The 19,539-nt window shown below is 38.1% G+C and overlaps 1 protein-coding gene across 6 annotated transcripts in view; it reads left to right on the top strand.

Annotated features, from left to right (window-relative positions):
• TBC1D19 (TBC1 domain family member 19) overlaps window positions 1-19,539 on the top strand; it is a 112,294-nt gene that overhangs the window by 87,893 nt on the left and 4,862 nt on the right. For 2 of the 6 annotated variants that reach the window (XM_073342334.1, XM_073342335.1), the window contains exons 15-22: window positions 2,890-2,934; window positions 4,289-4,321; window positions 6,434-6,543; window positions 10,532-10,623; window positions 16,075-16,190; window positions 17,373-17,443; window positions 18,527-18,612; window positions 18,715-18,738. In XM_073342334.1, the coding sequence (XP_073198435.1) occupies window positions 2,890-2,934; window positions 4,289-4,321; window positions 6,434-6,543; window positions 10,532-10,623; window positions 16,075-16,190; window positions 17,373-17,443; window positions 18,527-18,601 (542 nt within the window). In that variant the 3' untranslated portion in view covers window positions 18,602-18,612; window positions 18,715-18,738. Of the gene's footprint in view, window positions 1-2,889; window positions 2,935-4,288; window positions 4,322-6,433; window positions 6,544-10,531; window positions 10,624-16,074; window positions 16,191-17,372; window positions 17,444-18,526; window positions 18,929-19,539 lie in introns of those variants that run through there. The other 4 variants (XM_073342336.1, XM_073342337.1, XM_073342333.1 and 1 more) reach the window with 3 other exon arrangements.

Here is a 19,539-nt window from a genome sequence, read left to right as displayed (position 1 = left end):
ACCCTTGGCTCCTTGTCCCAATCTCTTTGTCCCTCATATCCTACCCTTACCCTCTGCACTTTCTGTCCCACTCAGTCTCTTGTCCAGCTCTTCATCTAATATGCGGGGTGTGAGCTCTGGGAGGGAGTTTGGGTGTGGGAGGGGGCTCGGGGTTGGGGTTCATGTGGGGCTTTGGGGTGCCAGATCCGGGGGGCACTCACCTCAAGTGGCTCCCCGCAAGCGCTGACCTGTTCCTGCTGCTCCTGGGCGGAGCTGCAGCTAGGCGGCTCTGCATGCTGCCTCCTGGCCAATGGGAGCTCAGAGCCAGCGCTTGGGGTGGGGTGGACCCACACCCCGTGCTGCACCCAAACTCCCTCCCTGTTAGTTAACCGGAATTTTTCACTTACTGGCACCCCCCCATTTCTCCAACGTGCCAGATAAAAAAGCTTTTATTGTATTCAAACAATAAATGATATAAAGTTATATTGAAACAAGTTTGGAATAATCAGCTATATTACTCATGAATGGAGAAGTCATGAGAGAGTTACTTTAGATACTCTAAATGAGTGCCAATAAAATCCTACCCTGTCAAACTATTGTGTATTCTGTATATGCTGCTTACTTTTATAAAATAAAAACTCCCATTGTCTTCAATAGAGCCACGATTTCACCCCTTGAGTTTAACTGCTTGGTCCTTGGAATGACAGAAATATATAACAAATACATTTTATAAACCTAAGAAACTTTAGTCCAATAACTCTGGGGCTTCAAGTGCCAGGAGGGAAGTGGTGTATATAGTCTTCCCTTTCCAATCGTAAACTCTCATTGCTAGTACATTCATGAGATACTAGATTAGTTACCATTGGAGCAAAACTGAATGTTGACCATTTTGCATTTCCATTCAATGTAATTTTATTGAGGAAATTCCACAATTTGGTAAAGGATGAGAGAGTTCCTTATCAGAGTCATTTTAAAAAATCGCATTTGTTTGAACCTACTTAAAGGTTTAGAACAAGTTCTGGTTCCAATGAATTAGTGGACAGAATGTACATGATAATGCAGCTTCTCATATGTCCCTGAAAGTTATCCCATGTATGTTACCACTATGTATGTGTTGTGTATGATTGTATATTTTGTGTGTGTATATAATCTCCGTATATTCAAATAGCCATATTTTAATGTACTTGTGGTTAAAGTTCTTTATATGATCATATTAAATCTAAAAATTAGATTAATTTTAAGTAAGTCCTCCATTAAGTAGACAAACTTTCTCTTCCCACAGGGTTCGTGTGTGTGTGCGTGCGTGTGTGTATACAGTTGGTCACAACTAAATAGGGACGTTTTTGATCCAGTTCAATTGGTTCCGTACTACAGTAGAACCTCAGAATTACGAACACCAGAGTTAAAAACTGACAGGTCAACCACACACCTCGTTTGGAACTGAAACTACGCAATCAGGCAGCAGCAGAGACCACCAAAAAAAAAAAAAAAAGAACGGCAAATACAGTACATCCACTGTGTTAAATGTAAACTACTAAAAAAAAATAAAGGGAAAGTTTTTTTTAATTTTTTTTTTTTTTTTTTGGACAAAGTAAGGAAACTGTTTCTGTGCTTGTTTCATTTTAATTAAGATGGTTAAAAGCAGCATTTTTCTTCTGCATAGTAAAGTTTCAAAGCTGTATTAAGTCAATGTTCAGTTGTAAACTTTTGAAAGAACAGCCATAACCTTTTGTTCAGAGTTACAAACGTTTCAGAATTCTGACCAACCTCCTTTCCCAAGGTGTTCATAATTCTGAGGTTCTACTGTACAGGAAACTGTATAACGTAACGCAGATTTTCTTCGTTTCCTGCTGGGTTTGGCAATATCTCTCTCACTGTGGAGGATTCTATTTTATAACATTTGCCAAATGCAAAGAACAAGAGATGAAAACACATAATATTCGAAGAGATCCTTTTTCTTATCATAGCAAATAATCATTTATTTAAGGTTTTTAAACCATGAATTGAAATAACTAGTAAACACTTATATTGCTGTTCTAGTTGAATGTTCTCTGTTATCTTAAAACTACAGAAAAGAAATTAAAAAACATCTTTTAAAATAGGTGCAGTTGTGTTTAAGAAAAGCACTGAATTATGCCTCAAAATTGACTGTCAACATTTTATTGTGGGTCTAAAAAATAGTTTTGTATAGTATTAGCACATGCTCCTTTTGCATAGGAATAGAAGAAATTGTGTGTTCATTTTTTATTGTTGGCACTGATATTAGATTTGAAAAAAAGGGCTTGTTGGAGCAATAGGGATTTTAAGATATGAAAGAAAAATAGGAAAAGTAGTTCAGTTATGATACCCCTCCACTCCTTCAGTGATTTAGCCTTAATGCAACAATTTCCTTTTCCTCTCACTAACATTTCTGCACCTTTCTAAGTGCTGTTCCTATGCATAGAACATTCTCCCTGTTCTGGTCTGCCAAGGCACTCTCCTTTTCATTTAAATCCCTTCTGAAAACTCACTTTTGTCTGCAAGGCTTACAGCGAATGAGTCAGTTACTCTTTATTCATTTTTATTTAATGAAACACAAAACGTAACAATCTCCAGAATGTATGTATGTGCACAAACACACACAGTCTCCATGTGATGCTATTATTGAACTCTTCCTTCTCCCTCATCTCCTCTCTACGGTTTGCCAATCTCCTTTGTTGTGTCACATCTATGTTTTACATTTGAGGAACACTATATCTTCTTTATTATATGACTCGTGAAATGATTTGCATGCTAGTTATCAATATAAAATGATACAAAATTAATAATTAACTTTTAAAATGATATTACTGAAAAGTAAATAAAGTTCACATTTCTAAAGAGACTTTTTACCATTTGAGTGTGTTTAAACCCATGTCTGCTCATTCACAGGAAAACTTGGCGTGGAAGAATATGCTGTTTTTTATCCACCAAATGGTAAGAGTTATACTATTGCCTCCTCTAGTGGAAGCTGGGAAAATTACTACTTTTAGCAATGCAAAAATAAGCTAAACTTAACAAATAAGCAGAATAAGAGTGAATCTCAGCCAGTAGTATAATGAGATTAAACTCATTGGGCTAGATCCTCACACTGGATCTACTGCAAAGCCATGTTAAATCTAGCTTTATTAGCTACTTTAGGATTCTCTGTGTAGGAGAATAGCCTGATAGCATAGGATAAGGACAGTAGCTCATACTTCACTCTTCTCGATTCTTGCTTAGGGGACCTGACTGGAACACCACTTAATTCAGCTAATCCCTAGTTGCTCAGCACCTCTAGAAAGCATGCCACTGAGATGCCAATTTTAGGCTCTCACTTTTGATCATTTGGTCTTGATTTTTAGGCACAAAGGTATGAATATATTTATCATATTAATGCTATTAACGTTACCCTTACTGCTGCTGTTATAATCTTCTTTTCTCACTGGTCATTTTGTCCACATCAACCCCCTCCCTTTTGACTCCTGCTGCTGGCTTTTCATTGCCCTTTATATCAAATTCATGCTCTTTGTCCATGCTTTCAAGGTCCTACGTCACTGATCTTGTGTCTGTATCTCTAACCTTGTCTCCTTTTGCGTCTTCTCTATTCCAGTAACATTGCCAGTCTTGGCACATCCTCTGGCCCCTTCTCCGACCTCTGTTTCCATGTATTCTTTTATGCAGCCCACTAAGAATGAAGCATCCTCCTTAAACCCATTTGCCAAACACTTGCCCTCTCCTCATTCAAATCCCCTCTGAACACTCATTTCAGCCATGTCACCTATGGGAAATGAGATGATTTGGAAAAGAGAGGAAAATAGACAACACAACTGCCAAGATAACTACATATCTTTACTGGGTACTGCATGAACTCATTATTGTAACTTTCTTTCTTTCCCTGTTCCATCGTTCTTGTCAGTGTATGGCCCTTGCTGGTTGTGTCTTGTCTGAAGCTGGGCCTTGATTTCATGAAAGCAGGTAAGCACATGCTTCAAGTTAAACATGTGCTTACATTCTTTGCTAAATCAGGTCCTTAATCCGATCTTAAAGGCACGTAAGGACATGCTTAACTTTAACCATGTGAGTAGTTCCACTGAAATAATTGGGAATACCCCCTGTTTAAATTAAGCATGTGTGTGTTTGCAAGATCAGGGTCTAAGACTCTAAGCTCTTCAGGATATGGAATATGTCTTTAGTTGTTCCTGTGAAGCACGAGGCTCAGTTTAGGAATTTGAAAAAGCAATAAATATGAATACTTGTATGGATAAATAAACAAATATAAAAGGATAAAAGAATCTTACTTATTTTGTAGGTGTAATTCCTTTTCATGGCTTTTCAATGTATGGTAAGTATGACTTTCAAATTACTGTTTAAGTAATAATTCTACATAGATTTTGTAAATAAACCACAGTTTATATCACACATCCACATATTTTTGGTAAACTGTAAACTATTCTTTTATGCATTTTAAACATTTATGTATTCCACTTGTTTGTGTATCCAAGGTGTGTATGCACAATTAGAAAAATGTCCAGACTGATCTCATTTGCTCTCGTTGTAACAGAGAACTATTATTGAAGCACTTGATCTCTAGGTCAGAAGCTAGCTTCATTCATGGTAATTGAATTTCAGTGTACACAAATGGGGAGAGAGGATGGCTTGCCAGGCTGTGTTATCTTTGTGCTGTGAGTAGGCAAGAAATGTGTGAACAGTGGTTTTCTTATAAAAGTGAATTGTATGTAAAAGGCCCACTGGCATAAACACATGGCTAGGACAGGTAGTGAGTGGCATCATATAATGGAATGTTCATGACTTACTGCTAAAAGGGAAATTACAAAAATGTCTTTTGTGAATACAATGAATAATTCACAAAATATTAGCAGCTTGTTAATACTGGATGGTTTGGGCTCTCTCCCTTTACTGCATTAGTATGTCTTCCCTGGAAATCCTGATTTTTAAAAAAGAGTTTGGATTAAATTAACATGTCATTATGCCAACAAGAATTCCAGAAACAATTGAATTCTGTATTTTGTGAAAAATCCTTTAGCACTCAGAATGGACAGGGCAGCTGGTGCAAATGTACGAATTAAAACTGGTTCCTTCTCAGATGATGATGGAATGTTTTTGTTTAGTTAAGTTTCTGCTTTTTCTGATAAGTTTCAACAGCTTTTCTTTTGTGAAGAGCATAAGTGGCCTGGGAAGTCACAATGGGAGAGAACCTCAAGAGGTATTACTCCTATTTAGTAACTTGCATTTCCTACCATAAACAATACAGATTTAATCATTATTATCTCCACTGTTTGAGCTACAAAAGATGGAGTGTCACTTGAGTATGGAATCCTATTTGAATCCTGGTTGGCAAAGAGAATCTGTGTCTTCTAATGACAGGTTTCAGAGTAGCAGTCGTGTTAGTCTGTGTTCGCAAAAAGAAAAGGGGTACTTGTGGCACCTTAGAGACTAACAAATTTATTTGAGCATAAGCTTTCGTGAGCTACAGCATCCGATGAAGTGAGCTGTAGCTCACGAAAACTTATGCTCAAATAAATGTGTTAGTCTCTAAGGTGCCACAAGTACTCCTTTTCTTTTTGTGTCTCCTAAGTACTGAACTGCTTGGTTACAAACTCCTCGTAACCTTCTCACAGTTGATAATGTTGAAGTCACAGCCAGGAGTCCTTCACTTTCTCAGCCTGACTGGAGGTTTGTTTTAAAAACTGTCTCTTAAAATGACTTAATGTTTAGAGTTGAAACAATCCTTTAGAAATCCACCTAGCTTAGTTTAATTAGATAGCAATTTTTTGGATCAGTTAGTATTTAAAGGACTTCATAAATGGTTGCCCAGTTAATGTAAATGTTCATCCAGATCTTAGAATGAGTATGCAAGTGTCCATATATCCTTTGACTGATCGTACTTATATGGTCTTCATTACTGTAGTTTCTGAGTACCTCATTGTCTTTCATATATTTACCCTTAGAGCACCCCTGTGAGGTAGTGAAGTGCTATTAGTCCCCTTTTACAGTTGGGGAACTTAGTCCGAGAGAGACAAAGTAACTTTCCCAGCGTACACAGGAAGTCTGTAGTGGAGTACGAAATTGAACCCAGGTCTCCTGAGTCTCAATCTAGCATCAGAACCACTGGATGATCCGTCCTCAAAACATATTTTTGATGATCATGCAGGGCCAGGTCTATGGAATAGGCAGGATCCAGTTAATTCTGCCTCTTGAAATCTATAGGGTTGTAACATGGACTACAATATTCACCTTTGCTTGTCGTTTTTTTTAATAATAGGATCTAATATTAAAAATAAATGTACCTTTCTAAATAAATCAGAACTAATTTATAAATTTATTATTCTAAAGGGATTATTGGCTTGTTTTTCCTCCTACTTCATGCACTTGCTCATTGAACTATTTTAACAGTTTACAGCATTGAGTCAATTAAATTCTTTTATCATTTCAGTTGCTCCACTTTGTTTTCTGTACCATGAACCTTCCAAATTGTATCAGATATTCCGTGAGATGTATGTGCGTTTTTTCTTCAGACTTCATTCCATATCTTCTCATCCTTCTGTAAGTTCATTAGGAAATAAGACCCAATCAGTCTATATTTCTATTTGTTATGGAACAATAATGCTTAGTAGCATGATATTATTTTATTTTCTTAAGTGTACATAGCTGAGTTATGTCCCTTTAACTATGATGAAAATGTCATGCACATCTGAAGTAACATTATATAACTTTATTTGAAATCCTATAATTTATACCTCAATAATAGTAAAATTCTCTGGCAAAGGCATATTTAATAATACAGTGGTCATGCTGTCAGGCTTTGGGGGCAGTCAAATTCAGAACAGCACTTACACATGTGTTTAAGTGCCTTCCTGAATGATACCAGTTAGTTGTGTGTGATATAGAGGTAGTAGACAATGGACTTCAGTGTTCTTTGAGTTACTCTGTAGTACAATTACATTGAATACCTCTATTACGAAGGCTCTTATGAGACTTGAGCACTATAGTTCATAGGTTTAGTCATTACTAGTCATTTTCAAAGGGGGTCTCAACTTAGCCTCTTCTTACTCATGCATCTTTGTGTATCAACATACTTGAATGCACTTTTTTAAGCACTATCATATGCTGGTGATGGAATTTGTGTGAATTCTGTGACTTGCATGTGCAAGTGTTTGTGCATGCAAAGTTATTTAAAAAATTGACTTGCATTTGTATAAAGTTTTGGTTGCCTTATTTTTTGTTTATGCTGTTTACAATATTAACTATTAATGTATAACATTCTTCTTTTCTATTTTGTATAAAATCTTATAAAGTATAAAATACTTTTATTTAAAAGAAAATGGCATTCATTTAGCTAAGCATACGATTTTTAAAATTCCCATGATTACAAGTTCTTCTTGCCCTACATAAGCTATAGAAAATGTTTTAAACTGACAAGTGTTTTTTCCATTAAGGGGTTTTATAAATGAAGAGAGCAATCATATTTCCAATTATGTAATGATGTATTATGAATTATGTGAACAGCACAGAAGAATGTCCAATAAAATTAAAATATGAGGGCCACTAAGAATCCATTGTGATAAAGATGGTGGACTATTTTGTTAAAAAGTGACTTACAGCTGATCCTGCAAATGCTTACTCCTGGGAATACCACTTAGTACTGTGAATAGTCACATTGATAGTCAAATAAATAAACCTCACAGTGGTAGATATTCTGTCTGGTAATAAACATTTACAGGATTGGGCCTATGCTTTGGTATATTAGCAGCATGGCATCCCAGTGTATGGGAATGTATGCTAGTTTCCATCATGATTTTTTAAAGGAATTTTTAAAATGGGGAAAATTTGTTTTTCCACAGATTAGACCACTTAACTTGTCTTTGTAATAATTTGATTTGTCATTTTTTCTAATTATAATTCAAAAAGCCCTGCTTTTGTCTGTGTCCAGGTGTAGTGTAACTGGAGTCTATTTTATCAGAATAAAACTAAGACCACACAGATTGTGTACTACTGGGCCTTTAATAGACTTAGAGACAGATTTTTAAAAGATATTTAGGCATCTAAAATACAGATAAGTGCCAGTGCCGAGGTGGGATTTTCAAAAGTACCTAGTCACCTAACTACTATTGAAATCAATGGGTCTTAGTCATTTAAATGCTTTTGAAAATCCTACTTAGGCACCTATCTGTATCTTTTGGTGCCTATATACTTATAAAAATCTGGCCTTTAGACCTTAACCCTAGAGATACTACACGTGAGTGACTTGGAGTTGAATGCGACTACTCATTATATATAAAGTTATTCAGGTGTGGAAGTGCTTGTAGGATCAAGGCCTTAGAAGTTGAAGGGATCTGGTTTGCTCATGTTACTCTAGTTGTGTATCACTGTGTTAGGATATAGATATTCAGGCCTGTCTGTAAAGGCCTATACTCTAATTTAGGTGTATTCTTATCACTTACCTAATTATAGAGGTATAAAAGAGAGAATCAAAATCACTGTCTGACTGTATAAGGCCTTGGCTAAGCAGAGAGGCAGCCATAAGCTGGGAAGTGAATGGTCACATCCTCACATTCCAAACTAGTCACATTGAAATAAGGTGCTATTGGGCTGTTAGGAATACAATCCTGTCCTGATAATGCCTATCGTCTCCAGAGAAAGGGAAGTGCCTAGAAAATGTAAAAGGAAACTTAGTTTGATAGCATCCTGTCTGGTAAGAACTCCCTTAATATCAATAGCTGGGATGTGAAATCCTCACTTCTGTGTTGTTTTGTCATTATAGTTCCCACTTTGCTATTGTTTATTTGCTATTGTCTCTGTCTGGTTCTGTGATTGTTTCTGTCTGCTGTATAATTAATTTTTCTGGATGTAAACTAATTAAGGTGGTGGGATATAATTGGTTAAATAATCATGTTACAATATGTTAGGATTGGTTGGTTAAATTTCAGTAAAATGATTGGTTAAGGTATAGCTAAGCAGAACTCAAGTTTTACTATATAGTCTGCACTCAATCAGGAAGTGTGTGGGGGGCGAATGGGAACAGGGAATGGGGGTGGGGAATTGGAATCATGTTTTGCTAAGGGGGGAATGGGAACAGGGACACAGGTAAGGCTCTGTGGTGCCACAGCTGGGAAGGGGGACACTAAGGAAGGAAACTGGAATCATGCTTGCTGGAAGTTCACCCCAATAAACATCGAATTGTTCGCACCTTTGGACTTCGGGTATTGTTGCTCTCTGTTCATGCAAGAAGGACCAGGGAAGTAAGTGGGTGAAGGAATAAGCCCCTAACATCTTGGTGCCGTGACTCGAATGCATCCCATCAGATAGGTGAGTGGCAGCCTGTAAGTCCCCCTCCCCAACAGTCCGCGCAGCTGCTTGGAGTGAGTATAGCGAACTCTCGTTATGGTAGTTGCGGGTTCTGGCAAGCCAGGGTAAAGGATTTTGTGGATAAATGGATAAGGAAGAGCCAGAGCCCATTCCAGGTGCAGGGGTCAACCTGGGATGAGATTAAAAAGGAAATGGAGGAGGTGTTGGGGGCTTATTCCTTCACCCACTTACTTCCCTGGTCCTTCTTGCATGAACAGAGAGCAACAATACCCGAAGTCCAAAGGTGCAAACAATTTGATGTTTATTGGGGTGAACTTCCAGCAAGTATGATTCTAGTTTCCTTCCTTAGTGTCCCCCTTCCCAGCTGTGGCACCACAGAGCCTTACCTGTGTCCCTGTTCCCATTCCCCCCTTAGCAAAACATGATTCCAATTCCCCACCCCCATTCCCTGTTCCCATTCGCCCCCCACACACACACACTTCCTGATTGAGTGCAGACTATATAGTAAAACTTGAGTTCTGCTTAGCTATACCTTAACCAATCATTTTACTGAAATTTAACCAACCAATCCTAACATATTGTAACATGATTATTTAACCAATTATATCCCACCACCTTAATTAGTTTACATCCAGAAAAATTAATTATACAGCAGACAGAAACAATCACAGAACCAGACAGAGACAATAGCAAATAAACAATAGCAAAGTGGGAACTATAATGACAAAACAACACAGAAGTGAGGATTTCACATCCCAGCTATTGATATTAAGGGAGTTCTTGCCAGACAGGATGTTATCAAACTAAGTTTCCTTTTACATTTTCTAGGCACTTCCCTTTCTCTGGGGGCGATAGGCATTATCAGGACAGGACTGTATTCCTAACAGCCCAATAGCACCTTATTTCAATGTGAGTAGTTTGGAATGTGAGGATGTGACTGTTCGCTTCCCAGCTTATGGCTGCCTCTGCTGCTTAGCCAAAGGCCTTATACAGTCGGACAGTGATTTTGATTCTCTCTTCTATACCTCTATAACTAGCTAAGTGATAAGAATACACCTAAATTAGAGTATAGGCCTTTACAGACAGGCCTGAATATCTATATCCTAACACACTGATGTATTAATTGTTTGTCTTAATGCTTAAATTAAAACTATATTAATGTTTAATTTGAATATATGAGTAGTAGTGAATATGTTTTCAGGGTGTGGTGGTGTTGTTTTGCTAGGGCATCGTGTCACTATGTTTGCTGTTTGAGACCCTCCTTCAAACCCATCTCCCTCAGCTCTTCTATCATCTTCGAGAAATTGGGGCGCAACCGTAAGTACTTGTTCCCTGTTTCACCACTTATTCATGACAATAACTGTAACTCACATTGTTCTGGAAATGATGTTCTGTGATATTGTAACTTATGGGAGATTTTTAGCAGCCCAAAGGTCAGTTAAGTGTCCAACATACATTGAAAGTCAATTGGAATGGGTTGCCTAACTTCCATGTGTGCTTCTGAAAGTCGTCCCCTACAGGTCATAAAATGGGCTTGCATCTTTTAAAATTCCAACATGAAGCACTGTACTTCCCTCTTTGGCAATTGAAGGGTGAGCATATTTGGTTTGTTTTGGCATACCTTAAACAAACAGTGGTTTGTCTAAGGTATGCCCAAACAATAAACCCCCTGAGAATAAAAACTCATAGGAATTCCAGTATCGCAGCCAGAAGGAACTTCACAAGAATTTCCCTGGCCTACAGGCTCGATAGTATATCAGGAAAATCCTTAAGATCTTTTCTGCCTTGTATATAAATGCCAAATTCTCAATGTGTGGTTTTAGCCAGAGGCCAGATTCTACAATTAAGATTGGATATTAAACAGACTTCTGCTTTCCTTTATATTACATTTTTGACTGAATTACTGAAAAATTAACTCTTAGGAACCAACTCACTGAAATAAGGATCTGATTTCCAAACAGATCTCAATAATTCATGCCAGATCTGCTAGGACTATCTCAGTTCATTTCTTGGGGAACCGATGGTTGGATTACAGTGTGACAGAGAGAATATTAAAAGAACAACAGTGAACTATCCTAATGCAAAGGAAAGATGGGAAGAATAATCAGAGGCCTATATGGCTCCATCAAGGAGCACTTTTACGACCTGAAAATCAAAAAAGGAGTTATGCAAAAAAAATGGAAATATGGACTAATTGCTAAGGTTGACTACAAAAGAATAGCACACGCATGTAGGGACAAAATCAGAAAGGCTAAGTCACAAAATGAGTAACACTTAACAAGGACCATAAAAGGAAATAAGAAGAGGTTCTATAAATACATCAGGAGCAAAAGGAAAATGTAGGATGAAGGAAAATGTAGGTTCTCTATTTAGCATGGAAGGAGAGCTAATACCAGACAACATCAAGAAGATTGAGGAGTTTTGCTTCAGCCTTCACTAAAAAGGTTAATGGTGACCAGATAGTCAATATAATAAATATGAACAACAAGGGGGAAGGAACACAAACCAAAATAGGGAAAAAACAGATTAAAGAGTATTTATATAAATTAGATGTATTCAAGTTGGCGGGGCCTGCTGAACTTCATCTAAAGGAGCTAGCTGAGCAATCTCAGAACTGTTAGCAATTACCTTTGAGAACTTGTAGAGGATGGATGAAGAAGTCCCAGAGGACTGGAGAAGGGCAAACACAGTACTTGTCTTTAAAAGGGGAAAGAAAGAGGACTCCAGGAAATTGTAGATCAGTCAGTCGAACTTCAATACCTTATAGTTTGTTTCCAGCCTGGAACAAATTATTAATCAATCAATTTGTAAGCAACTAGAGGATAACAGACTTATAAGGAATAGCCATTATGAATTTGTCAAGAACAAATCATGGAAAACCAACCTAATTTCCTTCTTTGACAGCCTAGTGAATAGAGGGGAAGTTGTAGACGTGATGTATCTCCATATTGGCAATGTTTTTCACAGTCCCACACAGCATTCTCATAAACTAGGGAAGTGTGGTCTAGATGAAATTATTAGAAGATGGATGCACAACTGGTTGGAAGACCGTACTCCAAGATTAGTTATCAGTGGCTTGATGTCAAACTGGGAAGACGCATCCGGGGGGGGGGGGCATGCAGGGGGCTGTCCTAGGTCCAATACTATTCAATATTTTCATTAATGAGTGGAGAGTATGCTTATAAAATTTGCAGATGACACCAAATTGGGAGGGGTTGCTAGCACATTGGAAGACAGGATTCAAATTCAAAATGATCTTGACGTATTGGAGAACTGGTCTGAAATCAACAAGATGGAATTCAATAAAGACAAATACAAAATAGGGTTAGGGTTAATAGTACACTTGGGAAGAAAAAATCAAATGCACAACTACAAAATGGGGAATAACTGGGTAGGTAGTAGAACTGCTGAAAAGGATCTAAGGTTACAGTGGATCACAAATTAAGTACGAGTCGTGTGACTAAAAAGGCTAATATCACTCTGGGATATAGTAAGAGGCGTGTGATACGTAAGAAGTGGGAGGTAATTGTCCCGTTCTACTCGGCACCGGTGAGGCCTGTAGCTGGAGTACTGTGTCCAATCCTGGGTGCCACTCTTTAAGAAAGATCTGGACAAATTGGAGCGAGTACAGAGGAGAGCAATTAAAAATATTAAATGTTTTAGAAAAACCTGACCTATGATGAAAGGTTTTTTCAAAAAGCCGTGTTTACTCTTGAGAAAAGAAGACTGGCAGGGACCAGTTAAGTCTTTAAATATGTTAAGGGCTGTTATAAAGAAGACAGTGATCAGGTAGGACAAGAAGTAAATGGGCTTAATCTGCAGCAAGGGAGATTTAGGTTAGATATTGTGAAAAACTTCTGTAAGGGTAGTTAAGCTCTATAAGAGACTTCCAAGGGGGGTTGCAGAATCCCCATCATTGGGGGTTTTTAGAACGGCTAGAACAAACACCTGTCAAGGACGGTCCAAGCGTACTTAGTCCTGCCTCAGTACAGAGGGCCCCAACCTGGTTCTCCCGTAGATGATACTGTAATATAAATAGTAATAGCTTTTCCCCAGATTTTTAAGAAGGGAATGTCTAGAATCATAGAAGATTAGAGTTGGAAGAGACCTCAGGAGTTCATCTAGTCCAGCCCCTTGCTTGAAGCAGGACCAACCCCCAACTAAATCATACCATCCAGGGCTTTGTCAAGCCGGGCCTTAAAAACCTCTGTGGATGGAGATTCCACCACCTCCCTAGGTAACCCTTCCAGTGCTTCACCACCCTCCTCGTAAAATAGTTTTTCCTAATATCAAATCTAGACCTCCCCCACTGCAACTTGAGACCATTGCTCCTTGCTCTGTCATCTGCTGCCATCTCCTTGCTCTGTCATCTGAGAACAGCCTAGATCCATCCTCTTTGGAACCCCGCTTCAGGTAGTTGAAGGCTGCTATCAAATCCCCCCTCACTCTTCTCTTCTGCAGACTAAATAAGCCCAGTTCCCTCAGCCTCTCCTCGTAAGTCATGTGCTCCAGCACCCTAATAATTTTTGTTGCCCTCTGCTAGACTCTCTCCAATTTGTTCACATTCTTTCTGTAGTGGCGGGCCCCAAAATGGATACAGTACTCCAGATGTGGCCTCACCACTGCCAAATAGAGGGGAATAATAACTTTCTTCGATCTGCTAGCAATGCTCCCACTAATGCAACCCAATATGCCATTAGCCTTCTTGGCAACAAAGACACACTGTTGACTCATATCCAGTTTCTTGTCCATTGTAATCCCCAGGTCCTTTTCTGCAGAACTGCCGCTTAGTCGGTCCCCAGCCTGTAGCAGTGCATGGGATTCTTCCATTCTAAGTGCAGGACTCTGCACTTGTCCTTCTTGAACCTCATCAGATTTCTTTTGGTTCAATGCTCCAATTTGTCTAAGTCACTCTGGACCCTATCCCTACCCTCCAGCATATCTACCTCTTCCCCCAGTTTAGTGTCCTCTGTGAACTTGCCGAGGGTGCAGTCCTGCTCATCATCCAGATCATTAATGAAGATATTGAACAAAAACGGCCCCAGGACCGACCCCAGGGCACTCTGCTTGATACTGGCTGCAAACTAGACATCGAACCATTGATCACTACCTGTTGAGTCCGACAATCTAGCTAGCTTTCTATTCACCTTTCATCCAATCAATAGTTTTTTAACTTGCTGGCAAGAATACTGTTGAAGACCATTACAAAAGCTTTGCTAAAGTCAAGGAATATCACATCCACCGCTTTCCCCATATCCACAGAGCCTGTTATCTCATCGTAGAAGGCAATTATTTTGGTCATGCATGACTTGCCCTTGTTGAATCCATGTTGACTGTTTCTGATCACCTTCCTCCCCTCCAAGTACTTCAAAACGGATTCCTTGAGGACCTGCTCCATGATTTTTCAGGGGACTCAGGTGAGGCTGACCGGTCTGTAGTTCCCTGGATTTGCCTTCTTCCCTTTTTAAAAGATGGGCACTATATTTGCCTTTTTCCAATCGCCCGGGACCTCCCTCGATCTCAACGAGTTTTCAAAGATAATGGCCAATGGCTCTGCAATCACATTAGCCAACGCCCTCAGCGTGCATTGCATCTGGCCCCATGGACTTGTGCATGTCCAGCTTTTCTAAATAGTCCTTAACCTGTGTTCTTTTTGTTTTTTTTTAAAAACAACTGAGGGCTGCTCACCAGTGCAGCAGCCCTGACCACCACCTTGTTGCTAACATACCTGTAGAAACCCTTCATTGTTCCCTTTCACATCCCTTGCTAGCTGCAACTCCAGTTGTGCCTTGGCCTTCCTGATTTCTCTCCTGTATGCCTGAGCAATATTTTTATATTCCTCCCTGGTCATTTGTCCACTTCGTGTAAGCTTCTTTTTTGTGTTTAAGATCAGCAAGGATTTCACTGTTAAGCCAAGCTGGTTGCCTGCCATATTTTGCTATTCTTTCTGCACATTGGGATGGTTTGTTCCTGCGCCCTAAATAAGGCTTCTTTAAAATACAGCCAGCCCTCCTGGGCTCCTTTTCCTCTCGTATTAGCCTCCCAGGGGAATCATAGAGTATCAGGGTTGGAAGGGACCTCAGAGGGTCATCTAGTCCAACCCCCTGCTCAAAGCAGACCAATCCCCAATTTTTGGCCCAGATCCCTAAATGGCCCCCTCAAGGATTGAACTCACAGCCCTGGGTTTAGCAGGCCAATGCTCAAACCACTGAGCTATCCCTCCCTGATCCTGATCCTGCCCATCAGTTCCCTGAGGGAGTCAAAGTCTGCTTTTCTGAAGTCCAGGGTCCGTATTCTGTGGCTCTCCTTTCTTCCTTTTGTCAGGATCCTGAACTTGACCATCTTCATGGTCACTGCTGCCCAGGTTGCTTCCCACTTCTACTTCCCCTACCAATTTCCCCCTGTTTGTGAGCAGCAGGTCAAGAAGAGCATGCCCCCTAGTTGGTTCCTCCTTTAATTGCACCAGGAGGGGTGTCTTTGGTTTTAGGGCTTTGGGTGGAGCTGACCTAGAACCCTGTCAATTGGTTTCGTGGGTTAGGAAATTTTTATATTAATAGAATTGATTTGCAGCCCAGTCGTAGAAGATACTGAACATTTCTCTACCAGTCTTGATTACGGTTTCAGGACACAACTGCCGCATAAATATTAATAATCATAATAATAAATAATAATAAACAAAGACTTGCAGGTCATGGAATTCTTTTTGAAATGGTATATCTGTAATTTGTGAGAGAAATATAATACTTTCTTGTTTTCAATTGTTTACAGACTACGAATATCGTTTAAATGGATGGTACGAGCATTCTCTGGTTACTTAGCTACAGACCAACTTCTGCTTTTGTGGGACAGAATCCTAGGATACAATTCTCTAGAAATTCTCGCTGGTAATGAAAATTTTATTTGTGGATAATTTTAAAGATAATACATGACAAATTAACATTGATGTTACCAAGAGAGGAAAATTCAATTCTTTTTATGACTGCTGAAAACAGATTTGCTGAAAGTCAATATATATTAAATAGGTAAAGTGGTAATTCACAGATTTCCCAGTTCTTACAGGAATTGTCAGTGAGTTAAACTGGTTTTATTGTGACTACTTCTCCATTATTATTAGTAGTAGTATTTTCCTTTGATAGCATTGATAAAGTGCTAGCTGCTTTGTGAACATAAAAGAAGGCCTGTATGTTCCCTGCCCCAAAGATAGTGTAGTGCATTAGTCTAGTTTACATTAGTTTGTCACTGCTATATGAAAGATGTAGTTCTCCCTGCCCCCCCACCCAGGGAAAGATGACTCCTTTACTATCAGTAGGAGTCCTGAAAATCCTCCTTGTTTTCTACTACTGTATACCCCTGCTCTTTATTTACTTTTTTTAGTAACATCATTAATTAAATTAATTAATTATAAATTTTGTAAATTTTATTATATTGACAACAAGCATGCAAAACATTTCACAAGTAATTTAAAGTGGAATTAGAAGCTTGCTTTTTTAATTGAAAATATCACACATCTGATTATTACAGAGGCACAGTGTGAGGCAAGAAGCTAGTCTGATACAGGAGCTCAATAAAACGAAAAGCTCTTGCCCTAAGAATAGAAGATTAGTCTTTCAGTTAGATTTGCATCTGTATGACGTATGCAGAGAAAGGATATCTCCCTTTATGAGAGAAACTAATTTTAAAGTCCAAAAGCAACATAAATTAATAAATGAGCCCTCTGTTCACATTATGCATTGAAATTTTGCTCTTTAAATAAATGTTTATCCTCTGCCTAGAAAAGAACCAATTTAAAATGTTATTTTTAATCATGTCTTTCACACAGTTAAAACCCAGTCAGGTTAAACACATTATTACTCAACTTTTTCCAAAAAGCACAGTAACATACTTATTCATTTTTATGAAAGAGTAGCCACCTGGCAAGAACTAAAGCACTGAAATCCACTACTTACTATCCTTCAAAACCAGAATGATTGATAAAAAGAGAGAGAGTGCTAATAATTTTAGATCAAGATTAATTCTTACAATTAATTAATAGGTCAGCAGTTTAAATATTGTGCATTCTTTTTCAGTCCTGGCAGCTGCTGTGTTTGCTTTCCGAGCAGTGAACCTGATGGAGGTGACATCACTGGCTGCAGCTGAAGTAAGGATAAGTTTCAATTAGAGTAGATTGAAATAGTTATTTATGCATTGCCAGTCAGAGCAATTTAAGCTTTAGATATACATGGCATGCAATACAAAGTTCTCTGCTTAAATTCTTACTTTAGGTAAAAACTCAGAGGAAGTTACAAGAATATAGTGCATGAAATTCCTTTTTTGGCACGTTACAAAAGCATATAAAATGTTATATTTGTTATAAACAACACAGTCTCACTGAATTCTTTGTGTATCTGAGATGAGTTTTTTTCACTATTTTAATATATGGTCTAAATTTATACTACTGTACTAATCTGATTAAAGAATATTATACTTAAAAATTGGGGAGGTTTGTACAGTCATTTTTATTAATAATTATAAAGATAATTGCTTCTGTGCCTTTTGATATTACATAAATTTTAAAAGGTTGCTTTTATCAAATAAATGAATTTGAAATTTCATTTTCACAAATGTCGTCATGTTATGTATGTGAAAACTGGCCAGAGTGAAGGTGGTTATTGTTACTAATTAGTATTTTTGTTAATTCCCCTCCCCCCCAAAAGCTGATAAAATTTCATTATATATTATGGAATGTTGGTGATAACTAGTTATATTTTTTAAAAATATATATTTCCATCAGATGATCACTCACTTTCAGTCATCATTAAAGTCACAGACTTATCTTACAAGTGCTACCCAAGACGCAGGATAAAGATTCATAATATACAATTATTTTTAGAAGCAAGTTGAAATGTTAAACCTCTTGTGAATGGTGTCATGTGTTTATATTTGAAGTAAGCCTAAAGGGTAAAATAAAGTGACTTTACTTGCTTTCTATACATATTGGTGCACTTTTTTTTTTTTTTTTTTTTTTTTTTTTGGGGCACATTGAAATTTTAGATTGAAAAATCTGGGGAAAAAGGAATCTTTACAGACTGATATGAAATAGCAAAGTTTAGAAGGTAATTACTGTCAATATCATATTCTACAGTCAAGTTTGCCGCAACTTTTTCTGATTTCTTAGGTACTGCTTCAGAGAAATTTGATTCAATTTTCAAGTTTAGCAAATCCTTTTTATTCTTTTTCCCAGGCTGTACTTGCTGACCTTTCAACCCTGAAGGTTATGCCTCTTCTTCAGATCTTCCTGTTTGCCACTGTCACTTGATCTGTTTCAAGGTATCTGACACCACACATCCAGTCTTTCATTAGAAACTAATAATGAACTATGCAATGTCTGCATAAAACCAAAATTAAACTGTATGTATATGTCACTTACAGATCATGTTCTCTTCACAGTTAAGTGTAAGTTTTTCTACATATAAAATAATAACTTTACACACTAACCTGTGCATTTGCATGCTGCTGTATTTCAACATAACAGCAAATAATATAACTGATGAGATATGAGAATGATTACTTATGCATATAAATAACACAAATCAATGTATAAAATGCATGTAAAATGCAATAAAACAAAGGTAATGTAGTTAAATTCTTGATCTAATATGAGTGCCGTGACAGAGCCACTAATATCAGATTGGAGAAAACTGACTTTCATCTGATTATAACTTATTCAAGCCCCCCACTACAAGAATGTCAACTCAAGAGTACAGTAATACTTGAAAACATGCTTTAACTTTTGGGAACTTTTATCTCATTTCCTAGGAGAAATCAGAGAAATGCTTCTGTTCCATTACTGTTTTCCAGGAGCTCTTTTCATGTTCTTCCCCATTTAACTTCTTTCTTTTTAATCTATTCATCCCCCACAGCCTTTCTAAGATGTCTATCACTCAGTATCAAAGGATGAGAGTCTCAAAAGTGCCTGAGAGTCTTGCCTTGCAAAAAGTGCTGGATATAACTTCCTCTAGAACTTGTCAAAGCCTAGCTTTAAGAGACTGTGCTCATCGCAACTGTCCATGTGGAGCTGGCTAACTGTGGGAAATTTGTTAGTTTCTAAGGTGCCACAAGTACTCCTGTTCCCTTTTGGGGAAAAAAGGGACATTGCACCTTTAAGGGATCTCTTATAACGGGTGAGGTGGAGGGGGGAAGCTTACAGGGATGGACAGGAAAAGGGCAGGGAGCAGGGCCAGGTTTGGAGAAGGT

The sequence above is a fragment of the Lepidochelys kempii genome, chromosome 4, assembly GCF_965140265.1.
Source record: "Lepidochelys kempii isolate rLepKem1 chromosome 4, rLepKem1.hap2, whole genome shotgun sequence".
Lineage (NCBI taxonomy): Eukaryota > Metazoa > Chordata > Testudines > Cheloniidae > Lepidochelys > Lepidochelys kempii.
The sequence above is the reverse complement of the archived record's forward strand: the minus strand, read 5'-3'. Positions and strand labels throughout refer to the sequence as shown.